The following is a 20,883-nucleotide window of genomic DNA, read 5'->3' as shown; positions in this document are numbered from 1 at the left end:
CCCTCCCTCACCTGTCCTGAGTGCAGGAGCACTGAGGGGAGCAGGGACCAGGCCACCAGCAAAGAGCAGCCTGCCCACAACAGTGCTGGAGTCTCCTTCCCTGGGGGGTTCCAAACCCACCTGGCCACGTCCCTGAGTAACTGCTCCAGGTCCCTTCCAGCCTCACCACCCTGTGCAGGAATTCTCTGTTTCCAGAGGACATTTCCCACCTGCAATCCTCCCTGACCTGCCCTTGGCTGAGCCAGGAGAGCCAGGGGTCACCTCCTCATCCACAGGGATCTCATCCATCACAGGGATGTCCCCACACCACCATCCCAGGGACACCAGAGCTGCCCCACCAGCTTCCCTCCCCCTGAGAGCCGTGCAGGACACCAAGTGCTGTCCCTGCAGCTGCTGGGCAGGATTCAACCCCCAGAGCCCTCCTGGCTTCCCCCTCTCACCCATCACCACGCCAATCCAGTCCTCCACACCCCACCAGGCAGTTTGTCCCAACCAGGAGGTGACAGAGGTGACCTCCGTGTGCCATTGTCCAGGGGACAGCGATGCCATCGCTGCCCTGGGTGTCACCTCCCTGTCCCACATTTCCCTGTCCCTTCAGCTGCAGATGGAGCCTCTGGAAGGGGGTGGAGATTTCCAGATTTCCACCTCTGGCTGTGTCAGGAGCTGCACACCCACAGTCAGCGATGGGAGCCTCGGTGGGGCTGTCTCCAGTGTCCCCAGAGCGTCCCCAGAGCGTGGCACAGCTGGACAAAGCCCTGTGGCCTTTGGGTGACTTGGCCTGGTAACTCTGCAAGCCCTGGGGATGGAGCTGTGCCAGCCGTGCCCACAGTGGGCGAGGTGTCCCTGCTGCCACCAGAGTCGATGCAGGCTGGGGAGTCCCTCAGGGGGACTCTGACAAGGCACTGCCACCACAAAGTCTCCCAATCCACGCAGAAATCTCCAAATTCCCTGGGATCCAGCACAGCAAAGCCAGCACAGGGGTTAGGGCAGCCGGGATGGAGCAGTGTCCTGGTGCTGTCACTATGCCCAGCCCTGTGCCAGGGTGGTGTCCCCGTGCCCAGCCCTGTGCCAGGGTGGTGTCCCCGTGCCCAGTCCCGTGCCAAGCAGCGTGGGCAGGGCTGGGAGCTGGGCAAATCCAGCACGGTGCCCACTGCCAGCCTGAATGTCCATCAGTCCGAGCACAAATCCTGCCTCCGCTCCATAAATAAATAGGTTAAATAAATAAAGTGACAGATCCGGATCGGGGGGGGGGGGGAGGGGGCGGAGGGAGAGAAGGAGGGAGGAGAGGGAGGGGAGGAGGGAGGAGAGGGAGGGGAGGAGGGAGGGAGGGAGGGGAGGAGGGAGGGAGGGAGGGAGGGAGGGAGGGGAGGAGGGAGGGGCAGCCGCCCTGGCCGGGGCCGTTCGTGTCTCCACACACACACACAAAGTAGCTGAGGACAAGGACGAGCTGGGGCCGCGGGTCGGGCCCCCCTCGGCCCTGGGGGGCTCAGTCCGGTTCGAGGGTCCGGGCGGTCACTCCTGGGCCGGCAGAGGGGCGGCGCACGGGGAGCTGGAGGCCAGGGACACGTGGGTGGTGGAGGACGGCAGCGACCGCGGCGTCTGGCACCTGGGGACACAGAGACACTCTGGGGATGCTGTCCTTGGGCACCTGGGGACACAGAGACACTCTGGGGATGCTGTCCTTGGGCACCTGGGGACACAGAGACACTCTGGGGATGCTGTCCTTGGGCACCTGGGGACACAGAGACACTCTGGGGATGCTGTCCTCGGGCACCTGGGGACACAGAGACACTCTGGGGATGCTGTCCTTGGGCACCTGGGGACACAGAGACACTCTGGGGATGCTGTCCTTGGGCACCTGGGGACACAGAGACACTCTGGGGATGCTGTCCTCGGGCACCTGGGGACACAGAGACACTCTGGGGATGCTGTCCTGCCGTGCCTTCCCACCCTGCCCACAATCCAGCCCTTTCCCTGGGCATTTGCTGCGCTGGCAGCACCAAAGGGCAGCCCTGGCTGGGTGGGAGGATACCTTGGGTCTGGGATATAGGGATATCAGGGATTGGTTTGGGTTGGAGAGATCTTACAATTCGTCCAAGTGCCACCCTAGCCATGGCAGGGACACCTCCCACTGTCCCAGGGTGTTCCAGTGTCCAGCCTGGCCTTGGGCACTGCCAGGGATCCAGGGTGGGCACCCTGTGCCAGGGCCTGCCTACCCTGCCAGGGAACAATTCCTCATTCCCAGGATCCCATCCAGCTCTGCCCTCTGGCAGTGGGAGCCATTCCCTGGCTCCTGTCCCTCCAGGCCTTGTCCCCAGTCCCTCTGCAGCTCTCCTGGAGCCCCTTCAGGCCCTGCCAGGGGCTCTGAGCTCCCCCTGGAGCCCTCTCCTCTCCAGGTGAGCACCCCCAGCTCTCCCAGCCCTGGAGCAGCTCTGGGGGCTCCTCTGGGCTCTCTCCAGCAGCTCCAGGTCCCTCCTGCACAGCCTCAGGAGCATTCAAATGTCTGAGCACAGCCAGCACTCCCGGGCAGGCTCAGCCCCGATGGGACAGCTCTGCCTGTCCCAGCCGTGTCCCTGTCCCCCCCAGCTGTCCCAGCCGTGTCCCTGTGCCCCCCAGCCCTGTCCCTGTGCCCCCCAGCCGTGTCCCTGTCCCCGCTCTGTCCCAGCCGTGTCCCTGTGCCCCCCAGCCGTGTCCCTGTGCCCCCCAGCTGTGTCCCTGTCCCCCCCAGCTGTTCCAGCCGTGTCCCTGTCCCCGCTCTGTCCCAGCCGTGTCCCTGTCCCCCCCAGCTGTTCCAGCCGTGTCCCTGTCCCCCCTCTGTCCCAGCCGTGTCCCTGTGCCCCCCAGCCGTGTCCCTGTCCCCGCTCTGTCCCAGCCGTGTCCCTGTGCCCCCCAGCCGTGTCCCTGTGCCCCCCAGCCGTGTCCCTGTCCCCGCTCTGTCCCAGCCGTGTCCCCGCGGCGCTGTCACGCACCAGGAGCGGGATTTGCGCACGCGGGCGGCCGCGGGCCGCTGCAGGAGGCTGTCCAGGTGCATCAGGCGCTCCAGGTGCAGCGCCCGCGGGTCCTGCTCGGCCGCGGGGTCCCGGCTGCGCTCGAACTCGAAGATGGCCGGGGGGGACAGGTCCAGCTCCAGGAACATGATGTTCTCAGCCTGCCCGGGGACAGCCAACACGGGAGGGAGTCACCGTGGGGAGGACACGGCTCCGGGGCAGCGGGATCCTCTCCTGGCTGCCCTGGCACTGGGCTGGGGGCTCAAGGCTCTGCTCTGGCTCTCCCAGCCTGTCCCAGGGATGTTCTCTCCAATGGCATGGGAGCCAGGAGCTCCAGGACTGGAGCTGGGAGGATAAAGCTGGGAGCTTGGATCGGTGTCTCCCAGATCCTTGTGAGCTTGTTTACTCCATCTTCCCTTCCAGTGTTATCCATCCCTCCACCCATCCGGTCACCATCTGCCATCCATCCACCTCCAGCTCTCCAATCACCTCCATCCATCTACCCACCCATCCACACAATCATACACATCCATCCACACACCCATGGATCCATCCATGGAACCATCGATGGATCCATTCATCCACACATACATATATCTCCATCCACACATCCATCTACATCCATCCAAGTCCATCCACCCATCCATCCCCACATCCATCCTCCATCCATCCATCCATCCATCCATCCATCCATCCATCCATCCATCCATCCATCCAGTCACCACTGCCTTCATCCATCCATCCACCTCTGGCTCTCCAATCACCTCCATCCATACACCCAACCATCCATACATTCATACACATCCATCCATCCATCCATCCATCCGTCCATCCATCATCCATCCATCCATCCATCCATCCATCATCCATCCCTCCATCCATCCATCATCCATCCATCCATCCATCCATCCATCCATTTCCATCCCTATCCATCCATGTCCATCCATCCATCCAGTCACCATTGCCTTCATCCATCCACCTCTGGCTCTCCAATCACCTCCATCCATACACCCAACCATCCATACATTCATACACATCCATCCATCCATCCATCCATCCATCCATCCATCCATCCATCCATCATCCATCCCTCCATCCATCCATCCATCCATCCATCCATCCATCCATCCATCATCCATCCCTCCATCCATCCATCCATCATCCATCCATGGATCCATCCATCATCCATCCATGGATCCATCCATCATCCATCCATCCATCCATCCATCCATCCATTCATCCATCCATCCATCCATCCGTCCATCCATCATCCATCCATCCGTCCATCCATCATCCATCCCTCCATCCATCCATCCCTCCCCACCCTCCATTACCCCATTCCCTCCCCACCCCTGCCCACCCCGCTGTCCCCGGCGTACCCTGAAGCGGGGGTGGGATCTCCTGGCCATGGCCACCCTGGCGTAGTGGCTGATGGGCCTCTTGTAGCCCACGGCCGAGGTCGGGCGCCGCTTCATCTGGGAGCTGCTCCTGGGGCACACGGAGGGGGATGTGACCAACAGAGCCCCAGGGACCACCAGGGGCTGGGCTTGGGGGGATTCACACTGAGGGTGGGCTTGGGGGGATTCACACTGAGGAGTGGGCTTGGGGGGATTCACACTGAGGAGTGGGCTTGGACAGGATTCACACTGAGGGTGGGCTTGGGGGGATTCACACTGAGGAGGCTTGGGGGGATTCACACTGAGGGTGGGCTTGGGGGGATTCACACTGAGGGTGGGCTTGGACAGGATTCACACTGAGGAGTGGGCTGGGACAGGATTCACACTGAGGGTGGGCTTGGGGGGATTCACACTGAGGGGTGGGCTTGGGGGGATTCACACCAGGGCTGGGCTTGGGGGGATTCACACCCATGGGCACCTACAGGAGTCACCCAGCCCTGGGGCCACTCCTGTGCACTGGCAGGGACAGGGACACAGGGACTGTGCCCCAGGGACAGGGATGGGGACAGGGACATAGGGACATACCCTGGGGACAGGGACAGAGATACAGGGACTGTACCCTGGGGACAAGGATAGGGACAGGGACACAGTGACTGTGGCCTGGAGACAGGGATGGGGACACAGGGACTGTACCCTGAGGACAGGGACACAGGGACTGTGCCCTGGGGACAGGGACAGGGACAGAGGGACACAGGGACTGTGGCCTGGAGACAGGGATAGGGACACAGGGACACAGGGACATATCCTGGGGACAGGGATAGGGACACAGGGACAAGGACAGGGCCACAGGGCCACAGGGCCAGGGCCACAGGGACAAGGACAGGGCCACAGGGACAGGGACACAAGGACACAGGGACAGGGACACAAGGACACAGGGACAAGGACAGGGCCACAGGGACAGGGACACAAGGACACAGGGACAGGGACACAAGGACACAGGGACAAGGACAGGGCCACAGGGACAGGGACACAAGGACACAGGGACAGGGACAGGGCCACAGGGAAAAGGACAGGGCCACAGGGACAGGGACACAAGGACACAGGGACAGGGACAGGGCCACAGGGACAAGGACAGGGCCACAGGGACAGGGCCACAAGGACACAGGGACAGGGACACAAGGACACAGGGACAGGGACACAAGGACACAGGGACAGGGCCACAGGGACAAGGACAGGGCCACAGGGACGCACCCTCCAGCAGGAACCAGCGGCTGGAATTTCCACTGCTCCTCGTCGCCATCGAAGTACAGGCGGTTCATGATCTTGTTCTTCTCCTCGGGAGGGATGAAATTCTCGATGATCAAATACCTGAGGGACGGAGCAGGAGCAGGAGAGGAAGGGGTTAAATGACAGGAGACAGAAACCAGGCACAGAGGGAGGGGAAAGGCAGGAAGAGAAGGAGACACAGAAACATCCGGAGGATGGAAATGCGATGGAGGGGAGAGGCTGAAGGAGCAGACGCAGCCGTGGAAAGGGAGAGGCAGGAGAGGACGGGTATCAGAGAGAACCAGGGGAGCTCTGGGGCTCCAGGCAGCACCAGGACCTTTCCCTCCTCTCCTGCCACGCCTGCTCTCACTGCCCAGCCTGAAAATCAAGGGAAGCTCAGCAATGCCAAGGGACCCCAGAGGGAATCTTTTCTCCTATGGTTTTTGGGAAGTGGAGCAGCTGTCAAAAACTGTTTTAAGGCAAGTGTCGCAGACATCTTTTATGAAAAATCCTTTCTTCAGGATTTTTCCTCTTGAGAAGCTGAGAGGCCTCAGGAACAAAATGTAAACACTGATTATCTGCTGCTGTGGAATGCAACAGCTGCATCTGTGATTGGTTTCATGTAGTTGTTTCTAATTCATGGCCAATCACAGCCAGCTGGCTCAGACAGAGAGCCTGAGCCACAAACCTTTGTTATCATTCTTTTCTATTTTATTCTTAGCCAGCCTTCTGATGAAATAATTTCTTCTATTCTTTTAGTATAGTTTTAATGTAATATGTATCATAAAATAATAAATCAGCCTTCTGGAACATGGAGTCAGAGCCTCGTCTCTGCCCTTATCCAAGAACCCCTGTGAACACGGGCACAGGCAAGGAGCTGCATCAGGGAGCTGTGGTGGAGGAGAGAAGGCGCAAAGCTGGAGAGGAAATTCAGTTTGTAGTGAGATTGTTTCACCCTGCAAACGCTGCAGTGCTTGTAAATAGCTGGGGGGTTACAGAGCTGAGAGAGAGAGGAGTGTTTGAAGTGAGAACAAACCCCGGGGGCAGCAGAGCTGCAGCTGAGAGAGGCTCCAGGGAGGGAAAACTCTGCCAGGAGAGAGCCAGGAGGGGAAAACTCTGCCAGGAGGGAGCCAGGAGCTCCAGGGAGATGGGGCCACCCCGAGTGCCCAGAGCTGCTGTCCCTCCAAGGACACTGTGGTGGCCAGAGCAGTCACCAGGTGCCCTCGGGGCTCAGCCACAGCCAGGGTTTGTGCTGGAACATTTCCTGGTTTTCCCCCTTTCTTGGCAACTCTTGGATGCCCCCTGTGCTGCTGCCCCCAGTGCCACAGCTTGTGCCACCTCTGACACCTGGGCAGGGCTCAGCTGTCCCTGTCTCTGGGTGAGGTCAATCCCTCCAGTTCTGCACCCACTCTGAGCCTCTGAGCTCCCCAGCCCTGCTCTGAGCACCCCAACCCTCCTCTGAGCTCCCCAATCCTGCTCTGAGCACCCCAACCCTGCCTCTGAGCACCCCCAATCCTGCTCTGTGCACCCCAACCCTGCTCTGAGCCCCCCAACCCTGCTCTGAGCACCCCAACCCTCCTCTGAGCTCCCCAATCCTGCTCTGAGCACCCCAACCCTGCTCTGAGCCCCCCAACCCTGCTCTGAGCATCCCAATCCTGCTCTGAGCTCCCCAATCCTGCTCTGAGCACCCCAGCCCAGCTCTGAGTCCCCCATCTCTGCTCTGAGCTCCTGAGCCTTGTTCTAACACCCCAGCCCTGCTCTGAGCCCCCCAACCCTGCTCTGAATCCCCCAACCCTACTTTGAGCACCCCAACCCTGCTCTGAGCACCCCAAACCTGCTCTGATTCCCCAAACCCTCCTCTGAGCCCCCCAAACCCTGCTCTGAGCCCCCCAACCCTGCTCTAACACCCCACTCTGCTCTGAGCCCCCCAGCCCTCCTCTGAGCCCCCAACCCTGCTCTGAGCACCCCCCAGCCCTAGTCTGAGCCCCTGAGCCCTACTTTGAGCACCCCAAACCTGCTCCAACACACCATCCCTGCTCTGAGCTCCTGAGTCCTGCTCTGACCCCCCAACCCTGCTCTGAGCCCCCCATCTCTGCTCTGAGCCCCTCAGCCCCGCTCTGAGCCCCCAAATCCTGCTCTGAGCCCCCATCTCTGCTCTGAGCCCCTCAGCCCTGCTCTGAGCCCCTGCTTTGAGCACCCCAACCCTGCTCTGAGCCCCCAAATCCTGCTCTGAGCCCCCCAACCCTGCTTTGAGCACCCCAACCCCTGCTCTGAGCCCCCCAACCTTGCTCTGAGCCCCCCAACCCTGCTCTGAGCCCCCAAATCCTGCTCTGAGCCCCCCAACCTTGCTCTGAGCCCCCCAGCCCCGCTCTGAGCCCCCAAATCCTGCTCTGAGCACCCCAACTCTGCTCTGAGCCCCCAAATCCTGCTCTGAGCCCCTCAGCCCTGCTCTGAGCCCCCCAACCCTGCTTTGAGCACCCCAACCCTGCTCTGAGCCCCCCAACCTTGCTCTGAGCCCCTAACCCTGCTCTGAGTCCCCCAACCCTGCTTTGAGCACCCCAACCCTGCTCTGAGCCCCCCAACCTTGCTCTGAGCCCCCCAACCCTGCTCTGAGCCCCCAAATCCTGCTCTGAGGACCCCAGCCCTGCTCTGAGCCCCCCATCTCTGCTCTGAGCAACCCAAACCTGCTCTGCACACCCATTTCTCCACGACCACCAGGTCCAGGAGCCCCCCCAAGGCCCTGACCAACACCCCAACACCTACTTGAGCTTCAGCTCCCGGGTCTGCTCGTTCTGGCCTCCTCCAGGTCCTGGCGCACGCGGATGTACTCGTCGTGCTGGTCCTGGATCTCGGCCTTCACGGCCTGCAGCTTGGCATAGAGCTGGGAGGGGACACAGCACCTCAGCCCCGTCCCCAGGGAGGGGGCCTCCCGCTCCTGTCCCCCACCTGGCACCACGCTCTCACCTTCTTCAGCTTCTTGGTTTTGATCTCCACCTCCTGCTGCAGGGACGTGTAGGTCTCGCGCAGCTCCATGGTCTCCTCGTCCCTCAGCAGCATCTCCTGCTGCATCTCCCGCTCCCGGCGTTTCTGCGGGGCAGGGACACGGCTGGGACCGGGATGGGCACGGGAGGACACACCAGGACAGCCCCAGGGACAGCCCAGGACACACCAGGACAGCCCTGGACAGCTCTGGACAGCCCAGGACAGCCCAGGACAGGCCCCAGGACAGCCCAGGACAGCCCAGGACAGCCCCAGGACACACCAGGACAGGCCCCAGGACACACCAGGACAGCTCTGGACAGCCCCAGGACAGCCAGGACAGCCCCAGGACACACCAGGACAGGCCCAGGACAGCCCCAGGACAGGCCCAGGACAGACCAGGATAGCCCTGGACAGGCCCAGGACAGCCCAGGACAGCCCAGGACACCCCCAGGACAGACCCAGGACAGACCAGGATAGCCCAGGACAGCCCAGGACAGCCCCAGGACAGCCCCAGGACAGGCCCAGGACAGACCAGGATAGCCCTGGACAGGCCCAGGACAGCCCAGGACAGCCCAGGACAGCCCCAGGACAGCCCCAGGACAGCCCCAGGACAGCCCAGGACAGCCTCAGGACAGACCCAGGACAGCCAAGGACAGCCCCAGGACAGCCCCAGGACAGCCCCAGGACAGCCCCAGGACAGCCCAGGACAGCCCCAGGACACACCAGGACACACCAGGACACCCCAGGACAGCCCCAGGACAGCCCCAGGACAGCTCTGTCACCCCCAGGACAGCCCCAGGACAGCCCAGGACAGCTCTGGACACCCCCAGGACACCCCCAGGACAGCCCCAGGACAGCCCAGGACAGCCCCAGGACAGCCCCAGGACACACCAGGACACACCAGGACAGCCCCAGGACAGCCCCAGGACAGCCCCAGGACACACCAGGACAGCCCAGGACAGCCTCAGGACAGACCCAGGACAGCCAAGGACAGCCCCAGGACAGCCCCAGGACAGCCCCAGGACAGCCCCAGGACACCCCAGGACACCCCAGGACAGCCCCAGGACAGCCCCAGGACAGCCCAGGACAGCCCCAGGACAGCCCAGGACAGCTCTGTCACCCCCAGGACAGCCCCAGGACAGCCCAGGACAGCTCTGGACACACCAGGACAGCCCCAGGACACACCAGGACACACCAGGACACCCGAGGACAGCCCCAGGACAGCCCCAGGACAGCCCCAGGACAGCCCAGGACACACCAGGACAGCCCCAGGACACACCAGGACAGCCCCAGGACAGCCCCAGGACAGCCCCAGGACAGCCCCAGGACAGCCCCAGGACAGGCCCAGGACAGGCCCAGGACACACCAGGACAGCCCCAGGACAGCCCCAGGACAGCCCCAGGACAGCTCTGTCACCCCCAGGACAGCCCCAGGACAGCCCAGGACAGCTCTGGACACCCCCAGGACACCCCCAGGACAGCCCCAGGACAGCCCAGGACAGCCCCAGGACAGCCCCAGGACACACCAGGACAGCCCAGGACAGCCCCAGGACAGCCCCAGGACAGCCCCAGGACAGCCCCAGGACACACCAGGACAGACCAGGACACCCCAGGACAGCCCCAGGACAGACCCAGGACAGCCCCAGGACAGCCCCAGGACACACCAGGACAGCCCAGGACACCCCAGGACAGCCCCAGGACAGCCCCAGGACAGCCCCAGGACAGCCCAGGACAGCTCTGTCACCCCCAGGACAGCCCCAGGACAGCCCCAGGACAGCCCAGGACAGCCCCAGGACACACCAGGACAGCCCAGGACAGCTCTGTCACCCCCAGGACACCCCAGGACACCCTCAGGACAGCCCCAGGACAGCCCAGGACAGCCCCAGGACAGCCCCAGGACAGCCCCAGGACAGGCCCAGGACAGCCCAGGACAGCCCCAGGACAGCCCAGGACAGGCCCAGGACAGCCCCAGGACAGCCCAGGACAGCTCTGTCACCCCCAGGACACCCCAGGACATCCCTGTCACCCCCCTGGTACCTGCTCCGCGATCTCCTGCCGCCTCAGCTCCAGCATCTTCTGCTGCTCGTTGGTGTGGTCCACGATGGTCCTGCCCCCGATCAGCAGCTTGCTCTCCATGGCCTGCAGGGGACAGGGACAGGGCAGGGGGTCAGGCTGCCATCCCCACCCTGCCCGGGGGCTTTGCCCCATGCCACCCTCACTGGGTGTGACCCCCAGCCCTGATCCCTGTCCCCATCCCTGGTGGTCACCCCCATCCCTGATCCCTGTTCTCATCCCTGATCCCTGTTCTCATCCCTGCTCCCATCCCTGATCCCTCATCCCTGTCCCCAGCCTTGATCCATGCTCCCATCCCTGATCCCTGTTCCCATCCTTGACCCCTGTCCCCATCCCTGATCCTTGTCCCCATCCCTGATCCCTGTCCCCATCCATGATCCCTGTCCCCATCCCTGTCCCCAGCCCTGCTCTCAGGGATGTGGGAGCATCCAGGGCCCCTCTGCTCGGATCCCTGCTGATGGGGAGGAGGCTGGGCAGGACTGGATTGGACATGGGAACAATTCCCACCTGGAAAGGGCTGCCCTGGCACAGCTGGCACTGCAGGGATGGGCAGGGATGGGCAGGGATGGGACGGGACGGGGTGGGACGGGATGGGATGGGACGGGACGGGACAGGATGGGATGGACAGGGATGGGCTGGGATGGGATGGGATGGGGTGGAATGGGATGGGATGGGATGGGATGGGATGGGATGGGATGGGATGGGATGGGATGGGCTGGGATGGGATGGGATGGGGTGGGATGGGATGGGATGGGATGGACAGGGATGGGCTGGGATGGGGTGGGATGGGATGGGATGGGCTGGGATGGGGTGGGATGGGATGGGATGGGCTGGGATGGGATGGGATGGGCTGGGATGGGATGGACAGGGATGGGGTGGGATGGGGTGGGATGGGATGGGCCGGGATGGGATGGGATGGACAGGGATGGGCTGGGATGGGATGGGGTGGGATGGGATGGGATGGGATGGACAGGGATGGGCTGGGATGGACAGGGATGGGCTGGGATGGGGTGGGATGGGATGGGATGGACAGGGATGGGCTGGGATGGACAGGGATGGGCTGGGATGGGCAGCAGCTGTGGGCTGGACCCCGCCCCACCGGGCCGGCACACAGAAATGCACAAACACACACATAAACATACACAAATACATACAAATACACACCAAAATGGGGCTGTGCACACAGAAATGGGGCTGTGCACACACATAAATACACACAAAATCACAAATAAACACATACAAACATAGGTAAACATACATGCAGGGGCTGTGCACACATAAATGCACACACACACAAACACACACATAAACACACCCAGGGGCTGAGCACATAGAAGTTAACAAACACTGAAATACACACCCAGGGGCTGTGCAAACAGAAATGCAAATTACACACACACAGGGAGCACATCCTGTGCCAGGCTGAACACGTTCACGCACACATGGGTACGTGTGGGAGCACCGGGTGTCTGTGCACACCATGTTTGTGTGTGTGCGTGTACGTACACACTGTGTATGTGTGTGTGTGTGTGTGTGCACAGTGTGCATGTGCACACCGTGTGTGTGCATTTGTGTGTGTGCACTGAGTCGATGTGTATGTGCACACACTCCGTGTGTGTGTATGTGCACACGGTGTGTGTGTGCACCATGTGTGTGTATTTGTGTGTATGCACGCTGTGTCTATGTGTACATGCACACTCTGTATGTATGTGCACACCATGTATGTGTGTGCACACTGTGTGTGTGTGCACACTGTGTATCTGCACACCGTGTGTGTATGTGTGCACTGTGCGTATTTGTGTGTATGCACACTGTGTGTGTGTGCACACTGTGTATCTGCACACCATGTGTGTATGTGTGCACCGTGCGTGTATTTGTGTGTTTGCACACTGTGTCTGTGTGCACACTGTGTATCTGCACACCATGTGTGTGTATGTGTGCACTGTGCATGTGTATTTGTGTGTATGCACACTGTGTCTGTGTGCACACTGTGTATCTGCACACCATGTGTGTGTATGTGTGTGTGTGCACTCTGTGTATGTGCACACTGTGTGTGTATGTGCCCACTGTGTGTGTGCACTCTGTGTGTCTGTGTGTATGTGCACACTGTGTGTGCATCATGCGTGTGTTTGTGTGTATGCACACAGTGTGTGTGTGTGCATACTGTGTATCTGCATATCACGTGTGTGTGCATGTGTGTGTGCATGTGTGTGTACACACTGCATGTGCACATTGTGCCTGTGTGTGTATGTGCACGCTATCTCTGTGTGTGCACACTGTGTGTATGTGCAGACTGTGTACATGCACACTGTGTGCACACTGTTTGTGTGCATGTATGTGCACACTGTGTGTGTGCACTCGTGTGTGTGTGCACACTGTGTGTGTGTACACCGTGTGTGTCTGCGTGTGTGCACTCTGTGTATTTGTGTCTATGTGCACACTGTGTGTGTGCAATGTCTCTGTGTGTGCACCATGTGTGTGGGCAACCATGTCTATGTGCACACTGTGTGTGTCTGTGTGCATGTTGTGTGTGTATTTGTGTCTATGTGCACACTGTGTGTCTGTGTATGTCCACACTGTGTCTGTGTGTGTGTGTTGTGTGTGAGCACACTGTGTACTTGTGTTTATGTGCACACACTGTGTGTGTGTGAGCACACTGTGTACTTGTGTTTATGTGCACACACTGTGTGTGTGAGCACACTGTGTACTTGTGTTTATGTGCACACACTGTGTGTGTGTGTGAGCACACTGTGTACTTGTGTTTATGTGCACACACTGTGTGTGTGTGTGAGCACACTGTGTACTTGTGTTTATGTGCACACACTGTGTGTGTGAGCACACTGTGTACTTGTGTTTATGTGCACACACTGTGTGTGTGAGCACACTGTGTACTTGTGTTTATGTGCACACACTCTGTGTGTGTGTGAGCACACTGTGTACTTGTGTTTATGTGCACACACTCTGTGTGTGTGTGAGCACACTGTGTACTTGTGTTTATGTGCACACTCTGTGTGTATATATGTGCACACTGTGTGTGTGTGTATGTTCACACTGTGCACACAGGGTGTGTATGTGCGTGTACCTGTGTGTTCACACTCGGTGTGTCTGTGTACACACTGTGTGTGTGCACACTCTGTGTGTCTATGTTCACACAGTGTGTGTGCACACTGTATGTCTGTGTGTCTGTGTGTGTGCACACTGTGTGTGTGCGCACTATGTGCAGACTGTGTGTGTGCACATGTGCACACTGTGTGTATGTGTGTGTGTCTCTGTGTGTGCACACTGTCTATGTGCACACCCTGTGTGTGTCCATATGCACACTGTTTGTATGTGTGTGTGTGTCTGTGTGTGTGCACACTGTGTGTCTATGTGCACACTCTGTGTGTGTCCATATGCACACTGTTTGTATGTGTGTGTGTGTCTGTGTGTGCACACTGTGTGTGTGCAGACTGTGTGTGTGCACACTGTGTGTGTGCCCATGTGCACACTGTGTGTGTGTGTGTGTGTCTGTGTGTGTGCACACTGTCTATGTGCACACTGTGTGTGTCTGTGTGCACACTGTTTGTGTGTGTGTGCACACTATGTGCAGACTGTGTGTGTGCACACTGTCTATGTGCACACTCTGTGTGTGTCCATATGCACACTGTTTGTATGTGTGTGTGTCTGTGTGTGTGCACACTATGTGCACACTCTGTGTGTGTCCATGTGCACACTGTTTGTATGTGTGTGTGTCTGTGTGTGTGCACACTGTCTATGTGCACACTCTGTGTGTGTCCATATGCACACTGTGTGTATGTGTGTGTGTCTGTGTGTGTGCACACTGTGTGTGTCCATATGCACACTGTTTGTATGTGTGTGTGTCTGTGTGTGTGCACACTATGTGCACACTCTGTGTGTGTCCATATGCACACTGTTTGTATGTGTGTGTGTCTGTGTGTGTGCACACTGTGTGTCTCTGTGTGTGCACACTATGTGCATACTCTGTGTGTGTCCATATGCACACTGTTTGTATGTGTGTGTGTCTGTGTGTGTGCACACTGTGTGTCTGTGTGCAGACTCTGTGTGTGCACAATGTCTCTGTGTGTGTCCATGTGCACACTGTGTGTGTATTTGTGTGTCTGTGCGCACACCATGTGTGTGTATCCGTGCCCTACAGCCTGGCTCCCATATCAGGGCGTCCATGAGGGACAAATGGAGGGACACCCTGTGCCCCCACGGCTGCACCTCAGGGGTGTCAGCAGGGACAGACCCAGATGTCCCCAGGACACCTCACACAGCTTCAAAAATCACTGTGCCAGCCACAGAGACAGCTCAGCCACCGTCTCTGCAATGTCCCCTCTGCCACCAGCACATGGCCATCTCTGCAATGTCCCCTCTGCCACCAGCACGTGGCCATCTCTGCAATGTCCCCTCTGCCACCAGCACGTGGCCACCCTCACCCCGAGGCACCTGCCCTTGTGTCCCTCTGTCCCCCCAGATCCAGGGCCCTGCTCCTCACAGGGCCTGGCCCCCTCCCCACTGCCATGGCCACTGAGGGACAGAGGGGCTACCAGGCCACCCCAAGGGTGGCGCCAGCTCTGGGGGTCACACAGTGATCACGGTGCTGCTGCCACATGTCCCTGGGCAGGGGTCTCCATGGGGGTGCTGTGCACAGAGTGAGGGCTCTGGCAAACCAGAGGCCAACCTGCCTGGGGCAAGGCTCTGTTTCCATGGTTTTCCCCCCATTTTTCCCCTTCCGGCTCCAGGGGGTGCATTGTGGGTTCTGGGGGAACCCAGGGGACACCCCACAGCCATGCCAGCAGCCCCCAGGGGACACCCCCACAGCCGTGGGTGCCCCAGCCAGCCCCCCTCCCACAGGGCTGACACCGCCTCTGGCAGATTAAGGGGTTTCTCAGTGCCACTGTTTCCTCCTCCCTGCCAGGGCATTCATTCCCTCTAAGGAAGAGGCTCCCAATCTCCTTTGGCACTAAGCCTCTCCCAGGAACTCATTTCCGGCACCCAGAGAACTTCCCAGCGCTTTCCCTCCCGCTGACCTCGGCCTCAGCCCCTGGCACAGCCCTTGGCAACACCCACAGCCCATAGGCAGCTCCTCTGTGGCACAGCCCCTCTGCCTGGGCACACAGCTGGGCACCCAGAGCACAGCTGGGCACCCAGAGGCACATCTGGGCACCCAGAGGCACATAAGGGCACCTAGGAGTACATAAGGGCACCTAGGAGCACATAAGGGCACCCAGAGCACATCTGGGCACCCAGGAGCACATCTGGGCACCCAGGAGCACATCCAGGACCACATCTGGGCACCCAGGAGCACATAAGGGCACCCAGGAGGACATAAGGGCACCTAGGAGCACATCCAGGACCACATCTGGACCCCCTGGAGCACATAAGGGTACCCAGAATCACATCTGGGCACCCAGAATCACATAAGGGCACCTAGGAGCACATCTGGGCACCCAGGAGCACAAAAGGGCACCTAGGAGCACATCTGGGTGCCCAATGCACATCTGGGCCCCCACAATCACATCTGCTGGGGCAGGCTGACCCCACCTCTCCGAGCTCCGTGTCCCACATGTCCCAGCTGGGTGGCAGAGGCAGAGCCCACACCCACGAGTGTGACAATAACACAGGGTGCAGTGTGTCACCCGTGGGTGTGGGGGGCACCCCGTGTCCCCCCGTCACCTCAGCTGTCTTTGCCACGGTCATCACAGAGCCAGGGGCTCCTTGCCCAGCCCCACGGTGTGGCAAAGCTGCCCAGGAGCACCCTGAGGCCACCCAGTGTCCCTGCAGCGCCCATTGGGGTGAGTGCCACAGGAGGCTGTGCCCCTTGGTGCTCACTGAGGTGACACCTCTCTGCTGTCACTGTGCTGTACCCCCGTGGCCAGAGGGTCCCCATGTGCAGAGCAGCCCCAAAGGCCACCAAAAGGGACACGGTGTCACCTCTCCTGCAGCCCTGCCTGGTTACTCAGCAGTTCCAGGACACACGGTGGCCCTGAGCCAGCCCTGCTGAGCCACACAGGGACACTGGGCAGGACAGCTGCCAGCCCAGGCAGCCTGCACCCCGCAGCCTGCACCCCACTGTGACAGGGGACGGCTGCAGAGACCCCTGTGCCTGTGCCAGGCATCCTGCTGTGCCAGCACACTTGGCACGGGACGCTTGTCACGGGATACCCGCCGTGCCAGCCAGCAGCCCACGGCTCTGCCCCAGGGGCACGTCCCAGTGCGATCCCACGCTCTCTGTGCAGGCATCCAGGCATGGGCACACATCCCTGGGCACAGCCAAAACACCACCCTGGGCACAATCACACATCCCTGGGCACGGCCAAAACACCACCCTGGGCACAATCACACATCCCTGGGCACAACCACACATCCCTGGGCACCACCACACATCCCTGGGCACAGCCAAAACACCACCCTGGGCACAATCACACATCCCTGGGCACAAACACATCCCTGGGCACAGCCAAAACACCACCCTGGGCATGATCACACATCCCTGGGCACAATCACACATCCCTGGGCACAACCACACATGTCTGGGCACGGCCAAAACACCACCCTGGGCACAACCACACATCCCTGGGCACAGCTAAAACACCACCCTGGGCACAATCACACATCCCTGGGCACAATCACACATCCCTGGGCACGGCCAAAACACCACCCTGGGCCTGATCACACATCCCTGGGCACAATCACACATCCCTGGGCACGGCCAAAACACCACCCTGGGCCTGATCACACATCCCTGGGCACAATCACACATCCCTGGGCACAACCACACATCCCTGGGCACGGCCAAAACACCACCCTGGGCACAATCACACATCCCTGGGCACGGCCATGTGTCCCTGGGGCTGCAATAAACACCACCCTGGCCATGGGAGAGGGTCCAGACCCCTGCCCAGCCCTGGCACCCTGGGCATGTCCCACCCCAGAGGGTCCCTCCCTGCCTGGGCTCCAGCACAGTCCCTGCATCTGGGCCAGCGGGGCTGTGCCAGCGGGGCTGTGCTGAGCGTGATGCCAAGGGTCAGGGGGCTCCCTCCCCACCGGGGATCCCGGCCCCACGGCCACCGTGGGCAGGGAGGAGAGGTCAGGACCCCCCAGCAGTGGGGACAGGAGCAGGGCTGGGGCAGGGGGAGGTGCAGCCCCAGACCCCGGCCCAGCTGGGGCTGCCGTGGCCCCTCTCACCCTCAGCACCAAACCCCTGAGCATCCCTGAGACAGCAGCGGTGCCCCCACGCACCCTGCTCTGGCTTGGGGTGCCAGGAAGGATTTGGGGTGGGGATGTGGGTCCCTGCAGAGCTGCCAGGCCCTGCCCATCCCCACAGAGCCCACTGGGAGCCAGGGGCTGTTCAGAACTGGGGGCAGGTGCCCCGTGTCCCCAGCCCAGCCCCGGGCTCGCTCCCGAGGCCACCAGGGACAAATCTGCAGCATCACTCTCCTCACTCCCTGCCCACACAGCTGCTTTGTTGTGCTGGAGGGGACAAGAGCTGAGCACAGCACACTGGTGCCACAGTGACCCTCTCCCCCGTGGCCCTTCCCTGCCACTCTCTGCAGGTCCCCACAGTGTCCCCACGCAGGTCTGAGGGCCACCCCAGCCCAGCCCCACACCAGAGCCCAGGGCTGCCCTTGGGGACCCTGCCTGGTCACCTCACTTGGGAGGGCGGGCACCTCCCTCAGGCTCCCTGCTTGGGGTCCATTCCCATCCACACCAGGGGCTGGGGGCACAGCAGGCACCCCGGCCCCGTTTGTCACCATGCCTGGCAACACGAACCTTGTACTTGATGGCCAGCAGCTCCGTGGCCTCCTGCTCCTTCCGCAGGTCCTCAATCATCTTCTCCTTCTCCTGGAGCAGCTTCTGCTTCTCCTCACTCACCAGGCTGTGGTCATCCTGGATAGCGGCTTTCTCCTCTTCCAGCCTCTCCTTCTGCTCCTTCAAGTAATTCTCCATGGTCTTCTCCAGGCCATCCTCATTCTCATCCTCCCCTTCATTGTCCACGGTGCCCTCTCCATCCACCGCTTTCTTCCTCCGGCTGCTCCTCCTCCTCTTCTTGCCCAGCATCCCGCGTTTCTCCAGCTGGGCTTTCAGCCGCACGATCTCCTCCTGGAACTCCCGCAGCAAGGTGTCCTTGGGGTCCTCGTTCACCCGCGGCTTGTTCTTGATGTTCTTGGCCCTGTTGGCGAACCTGAGGGTGGAGAGGCTCTCGTCGTAGCTGTGCGAGGCCGGGCCCAAGGTGGCCACCATGATTGTCTTGGCGTTGCCCCCGAGGGAGTCCTGCAGCAGGCGGGTGAGCTTGGAGTCCCGGTAGGGGATGTGCGTGCTCCGCCCGTCCACCAGCGCCGAGATGACGTTGCCCAGGGCCGAGAGGGAGAGGTTGATCTTGGAGGCCTCCTTGGGGCGCTCTCCCTGGGCCCCCATTTTGTTCTGGCGCTCGCTGCCGGCCAGGTCCACGAGGTTGAGCTTGCCCACGCGGATGTGCTCCTCGCCGTCCGGCCCCGTCTCGCTGCACTCGATGGTGATGAGGAAGATGGCGTGCGAGCGCGAGCTGTGCTCGTTCATGTTGGTGCTGCCCACCGAGCGCGTCTGGCTGCCCAGGTTCATCACGTGCTCAATCTCCTTGACGTTCTTGGTCACGAAGGAGGAGAGGTCCTTGATGTACACCCCGGTCTCGGGGTTCTCCTTCAGCTCCAGTTTCTTGCTCTGGTCCTTGGCGAGGAGGTCCCTGATCTCCTCCTGGTAGATCTCCAGGTACGAGGCCCTCACCAGGTACTGCTGGTTCTGCGAGCGGGAGATGTGGGTGAAGATGTGCTCGAAGGCGCTGGGGATGATGCCGCGCTTCTCGGGCTCCGCCCAGGCGCCCTGCATGGTGTAGGTCTTGCCGGTGCCGGTCTGCCCGTAGGCGAAGACGGTGCCGTTGAAGCCCTGCAGCACCGAGTCGATGAGCGGCCGCACCGTCTCATCGTAGAGGTCGGCCTGCTTGGAGCTGGCGTCGTACACGGCGTCGAAGGTGAAGGTCTTGGGCAGCTCCCCGGGGGCGGCGCGGGGGTTGCGGATGCTCACCTGGCCCAGCTTCACGTCCAGCTCCAGGACGCGCTCGTATCCCGCCGCCTCCTCCCGCCGGCTCATGGGCCGGCACCGGGCCACCACCCGGAGCGCCTCGCAGCCGCTGCGGGGCTTACCGGCCATGGCGGCGGCGGGCGGGGCCGGCGGCGCAGCGGGGCTGGGGGGCTCAGCCGCGCCGCCCCCGCGGCATCCCCGGGGCCGAGGCCGGGGCCGGGGCCGGGGCCGGGGCGGAGCGGGCGCGGGCGCGGCGCGGGGCGCGGGCGGCCGGGGCGCGGCGGGGCGGCCCCGCCGGGCGCTCGCTCATGGCAGCGCGGCCGCTGCGCCCCGCCCGGTGCGGGGATGGGGCGGCCGGGGCGGGCCGGGGCGGGGCGCGGCCGCGCCGCGATTGGTGCGCGCTCCCGCGCCCGCGCCCGCGCCCCCCGAGCGCGCTCCCGCGGCCGAGCACCCGCAGGCGCGGGCGGGAGCGGCGCCGGCCCCCCCCGGGCACGCCGGGAGCTGTAGTGCGGCCTTTGTGCCGAGCCCGGGGTGCGGGATGCGGGATCAGGGGGAGCGCTGCGGTGGGGAATGAGGGATGCGGGACTGGGACGCTGCATTGGAATGCACAACCGGCTCGTGGGATTGGGATGCGGCGTTGGAATGCGGGATTGGGATGTGGGAAGAAGGATACGGCGTTTCAATGCGGGATTGGGATGTAGGATGAAGGATACGGGTCTGGCGGGCAGGGTCTGGGATGCAGGATTAGGATGCAGGATACAGAGTGCAGGATCGGGATATGGGATCACAAATGCAGGATTGGCATGCAGGATGTAGGACTGGGATATGGGATGAAGGATACAGGATTGGAATGTAGGACAAAGGATTGGAATGTAGGACTGGGATGCTGCACTGGAATGCAGGACTGGGATGTGGGATGAAGAATACAGGTCTGTCAGGCAGTGCTGGGATGCAGAACTAGGATGCAGGATTGGGATATTGGATCACAAATGCAGGGATGGCATGCAGGATGCAGGACTGGGATATGGAATGAAGGATACAGGATCGGGATGTAGGACAAAGGATTGGAATGTAGGAGTGGATGCTGCACTGGAATGCAGGACTGGGATGTGGGATGAA

At 61.4% G+C, this 20,883-nt stretch overlaps 1 protein-coding gene across 1 annotated transcript; it reads right to left on the bottom strand.

Moving 5' to 3' along the window:
- Positions 1-1,353: 1,353 nt before the first annotated feature.
- KIF3C (kinesin family member 3C) lies at positions 1,354-19,893 on the bottom strand. The gene is given in 9 exon segments (XM_059468039.1): positions 1,354-1,606; positions 2,970-3,148; positions 4,367-4,475; positions 5,636-5,752; positions 8,414-8,447; positions 8,450-8,531; positions 8,615-8,737; positions 10,669-10,770; positions 18,481-19,893. Coding segments are annotated over 9 exon segments (2,253 nt in total). The 3' UTR covers positions 1,354-1,512.
- Between the last annotated feature and the right edge of the window lie 990 nt (positions 19,894-20,883).

This window comes from Ammospiza nelsoni, chromosome 3 (genome assembly GCF_027579445.1).
Source record: "Ammospiza nelsoni isolate bAmmNel1 chromosome 3, bAmmNel1.pri, whole genome shotgun sequence".
Lineage (NCBI taxonomy): Eukaryota > Metazoa > Chordata > Aves > Passeriformes > Passerellidae > Ammospiza > Ammospiza nelsoni.
Note: the sequence above shows the minus strand (reverse complement) of the source record. Positions and strands in the feature narration are given on the sequence as shown.